General features: G+C 37.4%; 1 protein-coding gene across 1 annotated transcript; it reads left to right on the forward strand.

The window, feature by feature from the left end:
* The first annotated feature begins 226 nt into the window (after positions 1 to 226).
* Positions 227 to 1,993, forward strand: LOC125192900 (pentatricopeptide repeat-containing protein At2g38420, mitochondrial). Its single transcript, XM_048090578.1, has one exon. The coding sequence runs from the start codon at positions 269 to 271 to the stop codon at positions 1,772 to 1,774; it is 1,506 nt and encodes a 501-aa protein (XP_047946535.1). The 5' UTR covers positions 227 to 268; the 3' UTR covers positions 1,775 to 1,993.
* Positions 1,994 to 10,665: the final 8,672 nt, after the last annotated feature.

Genomic DNA, 10,665 nt, shown 5'->3' on the forward strand with positions numbered 1-10,665 from the left:
TCTCATTCACGGTTAGGATTCGGTCGGTACCGTTAGAACCGGAGCCGGATTTATCAAAAAAATTGGAACCGGTACCAAAACTGGAACCGAATATTTCAATTTTGCTTTCTCAATTAACCGGTCGATTTCGGTTTTGATTTCGATTAACCGAGAACCGGTTAAGCACCTTAGTCAGTGATATTGAGACTTATATTGCGAAATTTCTCTTATTTAAGGAAATGAGTTCAAAAGATTACAAACTGATGTTTCTAACAACAGTTGGGTAAAAATGTTAAAGAGAGTAAAGCGATTCATAGCAGCTGAAGAAATTCACCCATGGCGGCACAAGATCTCTGCAAATCAATCCACAACAAATTCATTCTCATCATGTTCTTCAAAATCTTCCTCTTTGTGCAATTACTACCTAAGAAAAACAAGAAAGTGGCCAATTCAACCGCACAACAGACAATTGCCTGATTTTTTCGCTTTTCAATTAGCTAAGAAATCCTTCAAACAATCGATCAAAAACTCCAAATCTCATCTTCTTCGTGACCTAATCGACGCTTGTGCTGCTTACGAAGTCGAACCCACTCCGCAGTCGTTCCATTTCCTTTTCAAAATTTTGATTCAAAGCCGCACTTCAAATTGCCAACACCAAATCCAGCAAATTTTGAACCACATTGAAAAATTCGAAAACTTCGAGACACCCGCGTGCGTCTTCATCGATCTAATCAAGTTTTACGGTGAAAACGACATGTTCGATGATGCTGTTGAGCTTTTCTTGGCGACTCCAAGGTTTAGGTGTGAGCCATCGGTAGAAACGTTGAACGCTTTGCTTTCAGTTCTTTGTAAGGTTGAAAAGGGAATGAAGATTGTGCCTACAATATTAGTCAAGAGCCAATCGATGAATATTCGGATTGAAGAATCCACTTTCGAAATCTTAATTAGGGCTCTTTGCAGAATTGGGAGGGCGAGTGATGCTTTGGGGATACTGAATCAATTGGTGGAGGAAGGTTTCGATTTGGATCAAAAGGTTTGCTCTTTGATGCTCGCGACGATGTGCCGGCGGCTGAATTACGGCGTCGGCGGCGATGATGGTGAAATTTGGGGGTTTTTTGATGAGCTCAAATGTTTAGGGTTTAAACCCAAGAGCGATGATTTCTTGAATGTAATTAGGGTTTTGGTGAAAAGGGGGAAAGGCATGGATGCATTGGGTTTATTAAAGCAGATGAAGACGAATAAAATTGAGGCTAATGTTATGTGCTATCATCTAGTGCTTGATTGGTTGATCTGCAACAAGGAGTTTCCAGTTGCAGATAAGGTGTTTGATGAATTGCTTGTGCTGGGGTTAGTCCCAAATATACACACGTACAATGTGCATATAAATGGTCTATGCTTGCAAGGAAAGGTAGAGGAAGGGATATCGATGTTTCATTCAATGGAGGAGTTAGGGTGTGCGCCCGACTTGAACACGTATAGGGCTATCTCAAGCGCACTCTATAGAGCAGGGGAGCTAAGCCGGGTGCGAGATATGTTGCAAGAAATGCGGCTGAAATGCACGTGTTTAGATCAGCATATGTATGAGATTCTGATTGATAGCTTTGCTGTTGATGGTGACGTGGAAGGGGCTTGCGGTTTGATAGATGAATTGTTGGAGGAAAGCCATGTTTATGATTCAAAGGGTTTAGATAAAATCATGTGTTGGTTGTGCAAGATTGGTTTGCAGGGAAGAGCAGAGGAGCTGGTCGAGAAGATGGTCGTAGAGGATCTTGCAACGGGCATGGAAAGTGGGTAGTTCAAGGATCTGATCTCGCTTTGGTCCTCTTCCCCGGAGGTATCTCGTATATGCATATACTTCGTTTGGAGCTTGAGTTTTAATGGCTACATCTGTCTGTGATTTGATGTGGCACCATTAGACCTTGCTGATTTGAATTTCATTCCTATTAGTTGTAGCAGTGACCATTAATATAGGTTACAAATATTTCATCAAAAGATATTCATTGTTTTTGTGTTATGAATGTGAAAGTAAAGCTACAATTTATGATAAAATATATATACCTGAATTTATCAGAACCAATTGCCATAGATAATAAGTACTTGTACAAAATAGGAGCACGCGCAACGCTGGAGTTCCGACAGGACAAGATGGCGTTGAGTGAGCTTATAATTCGACAGTTTGAAATACTGAAGACGGATGACCTCACATATACATGTTAAATCGGCACGAGAAGACATACCCAAGCATAGGTACATCATGTGACGTTCCCAATGGCCTATACAAATAACCAGCCAAAGGTCTGAGTTTGAGAATGTGACTTCTCTACTTTGTGCATGAATGGATCAATGCCTAAGTTCGAGGCACCCAGTGGGTCAGATGACATATTCTTTGTAATAAATGACAAAGAAAAGATGAAAAATTTAATATGGCTCCTGGAAATAGAATTCAAGATAATTTTAAAGATGAGTTTCCAGAGGTGCCTAACTCTCCTGATGCACCACATAATGGAGACAATATGGAGATGATCTTTTTTATGTGCGGGATGAGGAGGAGTCGGTGGTTTCTACCGAATCTCGTAACCATTTTCGATGTATCTCTCGAGATAAGTCCATATAATCTTCATTTGTCCGATCCTTCAACCTGAAACCTGCAATGTCATCAAGACCTATTGTCGCAATTTTGTGACTAAGATATTTTTATAATGAAAATGGTTAACATTTGCAGGCCTTTGCCGGTAGTGATGAGTGAATATAAATGCTCCAAAACATGATGAAGAACTGAGTTAAATTTTGAAATTTTACAATACGCCAACCAATTCATAAAATCGTAGGAGTATTAGTTGATATACACGTTGTGAAATAACAAAACAGATGAATTCGAACACAAATTTATGGAGTATATTTATTGGGGATGGGGGATTTTGGATTATCTCATGGTCTCGGACATTGGACTAAACTTAAGAAATATAAATACTATTCATGTCCTTTAAAACTAGAAACCATTACATTTTGATTTTGTCCCTTAAAAATTGTTACTACGCCTTGAATCTATATAGATTATGTTTCCTAATTAGGATAGGATTATTTTTTCGAATTAGGATAGGATCTCATGTGTGCCTATTTATATGGGAATATGACACATAATTCTGTGATCTGAGATCCAATCTGAATTCTGTAGCCACAATCTGAAAACACTCTGAATAAAATCTGTTCTCCGTTTCCGCCCGTGGACGTAGCCAACACAACGTTGGTGAACCATGTAAATTATGTGTCTCTTTACATTTCTGTTTGTCTCGATTACACAATTGCTCTATTCTATCACAACAAACTGGTATCAGAGCCTGGTTTTCGAACCTAGGGATTTTGAATTCCGCATCTGTTAGGGTTTTTGTGTTAATCGATCAAGATGTCTGCTCTGAACGTGAAGGTCGACAAATTCACTAGGAGAAATAATTTCGGTTGATGGCAGATCTGAGGCAAGGAAGGAGAAGCATGTTCATCTGGCATTGTAATGATGCATCTGCAAGGGATAATTCAAGTTAAGGTGGAGATTTGTTAGTATGTCTTGAATCCGTATAGATTATGTTTCCTAGTTAGGATAGGTTTATGTTTCTAAATTAAGATATGATCTCATGTGTGCCTATTTATATGGAAGTAGAGCACATAATTCTGTGATCTAAGATTCAATCTGAAATCTGAAATATGTAGCCACAATCTGAAAACACTCTGAATAAAATCTGTTTTTCGTTTCCACCCGTGGACGTAACCAACGTAACGTTGGTGAACCACGTAAATTCTGTGACTCTTTACGTTTTTGTTTGTCTCGATTACACAATTACTCTATTCTGTCACAACAAAAATAAAAAAAAAATTATTTTAGAATATCTTAATCGGGGTGCACTATGGTGACACCATAGTTAAAATGACAACTTAGGCAAATAATCTGCGATACATAAGCATGTTGGGAATAATCGCAGCGGAAATTGCAATAAATAAATCCACAAAAGAATCTATTTAGGAGATTATGTAGATCGATTCAATTTCATGCTTGAACATGTAGAGACATATAATTGCGCAATTAATCACATAATTTAAATTAAATTATGATGTTGAATACTTACAATAATGATTCTCCAAAGAATCGAAGTGGCTTGCTACTTCTCCACGTGTAGATCTTGAAGCTTGATTGTGAATGCAAGACCAAAGATCTTCTAACCTATGACCCTTAACTCTATAGATCTAAATTCCTTGTGGGAGGAATCTTTTAGAAATTATAAGGATCTTGAAGGAGAAGACAAGAAAAACCAAGAACACACAAAGAGGAATTTCGAGTTCCTCTATTAGAGAGAGAGGGCCGAAAATTCCAAGTGTGGAGGCTAGGGTTTTGTGTTGTTTTTGTCTCCTCTCCTTACATCCTTATTTATAGAGTTTATGATGGGCTAGGTTAGGGATCTATGGGGCTTGGATTGGGCCTCCCCAATTGGACCTTATTTACTATTTAAATTATAACCCATAATTCAATATAAGGCCAATGGAATATTTCTTGTGCCACTATCGAAGAAATATTGACCGCCCATCCAATCCGTGATTACAAGCAATCCGGGTTAACCTCTTTAATATATTATTTCCCGTGTCTAAGACTTTCTATATCCATTAATTAATTTGTAGTCTGCTATAGACTTTAAATTAATTAATATCTTTTTATTTCCAAGAGTTTGTCTAGTACGAGATGTATATCAAAATATATTTTTCCTTTTCTATTTATTCTTGGATTAAATCCAAACCGGCCGGGTTTCCGAATAATAGAACTTCTCTCGAACACCTCTTGGGGATATAGTCAAACCACGCAGGCACACGATTCAATGTAATAATAAAACTGACACCATACTAGTTATTAATTACTACTACCCAAGATATCAGGAATATTGGGTTACGAAAAACCCGCACCTATTGATAAGTCAAAGCAGCGTATGATTAAATAACGTGTGTCCTATATTATTACAAAGATTAGGAAATATTAAATCTCCAAGACATCGTCTTACAGTAGATAGCAACAAAGACGTGTCTATACTTTAGATCCATTCAATGCTATACCACACCAGTGTCACTAGTCATTCTCAAGGTAAAGACGACTTTCGGATGGACACTGCAACCTTTCACGATAGGTAGCCAAAGCCTATCTAGGTTGTGAAAAAGTTTTACTTCTACAAGGTACCGGTTGGGCCACCTACTGTGATGACCTGTTCCACGACCCAACCTTCAATGTAGAAGACTTAGACTGATTTTACTTTCCGGCGCTTTAATTATATAATTTAATATATAATTAAATACGGTCAATACCCATTAAAGTAAAATACACAGTATGAAGAAAACATTTATTATTCTCATTAAATGAAGAGTGTTTACAATATACAAGCAATTTATCAAATTCAAAATAAACTCGAAAAATGCTTTTTAGTATATATGTTCCAACAATCTCCCACTTATACTCAAAACATGCTTTCGAGTATACTACTGTCAATTTTCTTCAATTTCTCCCACTTATAGAGAAAGCAGGTCTGAGTCTTTAATGCACTTAACACCTATGCCTTTCATATGACGATTAAACGTCCCGCCCGATAGGGCTTTTGTGAAAGGATCACCAAGGTTGTTTTCTATTGCAATTTTGACTACGTATATGTCTCATCTCTGTACAATCTCCCGAATGATATGATACTTCCTCTCTATGTGTTTGTTTAGCTTTATCAGGTCGTGTTTCCCTTGAGTTAGACGCAAGGCTAGAGTAATCATAACAAAATATAATACTCATTTGCATACTCGGAATCACGGTCAGAGCTACTAGGAAATTACCGAGTTGAATAACTACCTTAGCAGTTTCTGATGAAACCACACTTGTAATTTTCATGATAGAGTCTATGATGTAATCACACTCCTTCATAACTCAGTTTTCAACTCCTTACGGAACACATAGTCAGAGGATGACTTGCTCGATCATCGATCAATTATTAAAATCTAATCGATGTAACCTAAAGGACATAACATGGATGACTGGTAAACTAGAGCATACCGTTTAGTCTTCTTCAAGTACTATAGTATGATCTTTACCGAATCCAATGTCCTTGGCCATGGTTAACATGATATCAAACTTCTATGCCAACGGCAAAGCTAATATCTTACTTAATACACATCATAGCATACATGAGACTTCCACTTGTGGAACTTGTCTCATTCTTCTTGATCTCATTCAGTGTCGAAAAACACTTGACTAGAGACAAGATAATTCCATCTAGAGAAAAACTTTTCTTTGGAATTTTCAATGCAAAAGTGTCTAAGTATTGTATAGATGTAGGATTTTGTTAAGAAAACATAACATTCTTTTCTAGCAATCTAAGGACTTAGATGCTTAGAATGTAACTAGTTTATCTCAAATCCTTCATCGTTAAACTGGGTAGACGACCAGTTTCCTACGCTAGATAACCCTCTTAGTTGTTTGTCAACTTTTATAGATGTCATCATCGTAGAGTACCAAAAAAATAAAATACCAAATATAGTGCACTTTCAACTTTCTTGTACTTGTAGCTATGTTAAGGGCACTTGTCAAAATCAAAAGATTTGACAACGATGATGAAACACATGTTCTATGATTTAGATCCTTTCCTAAGACCATGAATGATCTACATAAGCTTCCAAATCACGTGTTTCTTGCCCTTCATTACATAACCATTAAGATGTTCTATGTAGATGATTTCCTCAAGACTTCTACCAAAGAGAACTGTCTTGACAATCATAACACATACATCCTAATTTATGTAGGCTACCATAGACAATATAATACAGATCGATTTAGGCAGAATGGCAGGCGAGAAGAAGATTCTCTCTGGGCATAACCCACTAGCCATTATTCTAGCCTTTTAAGATCCATGTTTACACTTGTCGATTCACTAGCTCCCACTGGCTTAAACAGTTTATGGTAGTGTCGCAAGTCTTGTAGACATTCTTTGTGTATCTATGATTACTATTCTGAATCTATCGTCTTTTAAAAAACGATTATCGGAATAAGCCAATGCGTTCTTGTAGTTACAGGGATTAGGTTCAAGTTGATCTAAGAGTGAGTCTAAAAACTCTCTTAGGTCCATGAACTTATCATGTTCGCAAAGAACGCTCCCACTACGACATGACTCTTACAATCATAGGTACAACGTCTATCTGAATGAGTCAATGTATCCTTGTAGTTACAGGGATTAGGTTCAAGTTGATCTAAGACTGAGTCTGACGACTCCCTTAGGCCCATGAACTTATTATGTTCGCAAAGAACGCTCCCACTACGACATGACTCTTACAATCATAGGTACAACGTTGTTTTCCTTAGTGCACAGGTTTCCAATGGTATGACTTCTTGGTTAAGATGGAAAATAGATATTCTCATTATCTTGAGAATCATCAAGTCTGTTAGGCTTGTAGTTCTTCTCATAATCTTCATCCAAATCTAGTATTCGTATAAACAAATACCTTTTAGTTCTGAAGAATTTTAGAACTTATACCATTTCTATCATTTGGGATAACCTTAAAACACACCTCAGTACATAACTCCAATTACTTGGATACCTTTTCCAAGACATGTGTTGGAATAACTCCACACCTTGAGATGTGTTGGACTAGACTTACCTCTAGTCCACAACTCGTGTGTTGTAGAAGGTACTGATGCCATGGTAGTTTCTTTAAGGTATAACTCGTTGTTTCCAACGTATATCCCATCAATGATAAGGTGTTATTGAGTAAAACTGTTCATATATCGAACTTATCATAGAGAGACTTCGATATCTTCTTATATGACAATCCCATTCTTTAGAAGAATGCTCGGAGTAGTCAACTAGGATTTAACTCCCACTACTGATCTTAACTCATTGCTCGTCTCTTATGGTATAAACCAATTAGACTTGCTAGTCTTTTTATGTTGCATCTCTATAAGTATTCTGAATCAAATGATTCTAACTTATAGTGCATCAACTAGACTTTCTTGACTTTCAAGCTATTTAACAAACAAGCTACTAAAATCACTTGAGTTAGATAAAATCAGTTTGAACAATCTCTAAGTACTTTCTTGGCCTTATGTCTAAGTGCCACAAATACTTTATCGTTCATAGTTTAAGAAGTTGAACGGTTGTGTAAAGCTCAATTTTGTTGCATTTATATTGTTTAGATTAGATACTATAATGTTTTTCTATGGTACTATGATAAATGTTCGAATCACATTTTTCAATAATGCACGCATTATAAAATGACATCGAACATTGCTCAATCATATACAAGTTTAGAAACTGAAACTGAATTCTTTCTAAACAGAATTGTACCAACAAAATATTACTTATCAAATCAAAACAATAAAGTGAGCATAAATAAATAGCTCCCACTGCAACAACTGCCCAACTGGATTTGGAACTCTCTTTTAGAAGTTGCATTGCTACCTAAGTCATTGTCCTTCTAATGAAGAGGTCAATCCGACTTATAATGCATCTCCTCTTTGCTTCTTCACCAAAATTTTTCTTGTCTTTCTTGCTTTCTAGCAGACATTGATGACAATTCAACTATTCTCTCTTTTCATTGCTAGTCTTCTGTTTGATAAAACTAAGACATAGAAAAGATGTAGCTTTAATGAATTCGTCAACCATCATGTTATCTTCCTCCAACAGTAATAAAGTGAATATAATGCTGAAGGTTTCCAACTTTTCAGTAACAACCTTCTTATAGTCACATCTTATTACGATTGTCGATGAACTGAGTATAGAACTATTTGAGTAACCGAATCATAAGATTCTTCAAAACATTCTATCTCTGTTGGATTTCCAATAAAATCTGGACAACGTCCTCATTGGATATCCCTTTAACATCGGTATGAACCAAGACTTGTCCTACTACTTCCAAGAAAGTAGCTTGACATTCTTCCTTAAAGAACTTGTTGAGTACATGCATAAAATGCATTCTCAAACTTTCTTTGTGAAGCGTTGTCGAGGAAATGGAGGACATAAATTTGGTGAATACAAATTTCAAGTTTTTAGCAATGAGAATCGTATCCATTTACATTTCCAGTCTACTAAATTTTGGCCTTCGAGTTTTCTTTCAAGATCACAGATAATGGATAAAGCGACATAATTGATATTGACTGAGAAAAAATAAAAGGTATTCATCACACAACCATACATGATAAAGGAATGTAAAACCATAAAACATTCGAGAATCACATATGCTATTAAAACGCTAAATAAACAAGCACCAAAAGATGTCATGGATTATTTAGATTTTAAAAAGTTTTTCTTGGTCACAATACCGACAGATAGTCCAGAGACCATAAGAATGGCATGGCTGCCTAATATTGCCTAAGCTAGTACCATAATTCTAGTCCTCAAGAATCTTATCTTGCTTTGAATACTCCTCTAAAGAAAGGTCGCACGCCACTCAATGAGATTCTAAGACCATGGTTAACATCTTTTAAACAATGCTCACTTCATGATAATATCGCTCCCACTGGTCACAATATTCCTTCAGAAATATGCCTTTCATTTAAAAGAACCATTTTAGTTATTCAAATCTTATGAAAGCTGTAAATATTACTAATAACACAACTCCTCTAAAGAAAGGTCGAAATGTTATCTAATTTACTTCACATTTGAATACCATTTATGGAGACCATATACAACATGACTGTTCGTAATTATCGCTTAGTCATTTTTAGATAAAATGGTTTTCATTTGATTATCATGCAAGCAAATAATTTATTTAACTCACATAAGATGTAAATCACATAGGCAAATAATTTTGCACACTTTGTCACATCACATATAATCAAATAAATCATTTGATTTTAAACCACTAAGTGTCTAAAACCAAATAATTAAAATAAATCACAATTTATCCTTTCCATGAACCATGGTACTCCGGATAAAAGGGATTAAATAAAACATATATACCCCATTTGAATAAATCAAATATCTAGGGTATAAAAATTAGGTCAAGACCACACATTGGGCCTTGCCTATTAATCGGGCCATCTAAAACCCTAATTAGGGTTTCGCCCTAAAATAAAAACAACTAGCCGCCGCCGCCTTGTAGGGTTCCGCGCCGCCGCCGTCTTCATCGGGCTGCCCACCCGCCGCCGAACACCGGCAACCACCACCGCCAGCCACGCCGCCGCCAGCTGCCCTGCCGCCTTGATCTGCATGCGGCTTAGCCCACTAGGGTTTCAGCCACAGCCAAGGCTGCCTCGCCGCTGACCTGCCGCTGCCGCCAGCCCTTGCCGCCGGCCTGCCCAACCGCCATCGACGCCGCCAGCCTGGAGCCGCCGACTGCAGCGCCGCAGCCGCTGCTTCACAAAGCAGCCGCCACCGCCGCCTGGCCTCCTGCCGCCGCCGCCGCTTGCCGCCGACCAGATCTGCGTGCGGCCGAGCCCGCTAGGGTTTCGGCCGCCGCCTAGGTCTCTCTCGCCGGTCTTCGTTCTTCGTCTTGTTTGCTCCATTGTATTACATTTCTTTGTATTCTAACTATTACATTTGTTTACAAAAGAAAAATACAAGGGAAAAACAAATCCTAATCTACCACGGTCAACCCCCGTGGGTTTACAATAAAACGAAGAACAACAAGATTCAACAATCACGCAATATTGCAAGCATGAAAACAATCATCCATCACATTTTT

The sequence above is a fragment of the Salvia hispanica genome, chromosome 6 (assembly GCF_023119035.1).
Source record: "Salvia hispanica cultivar TCC Black 2014 chromosome 6, UniMelb_Shisp_WGS_1.0, whole genome shotgun sequence".
Taxonomy (NCBI): Eukaryota; Viridiplantae; Streptophyta; class Magnoliopsida; order Lamiales; family Lamiaceae; genus Salvia; species Salvia hispanica.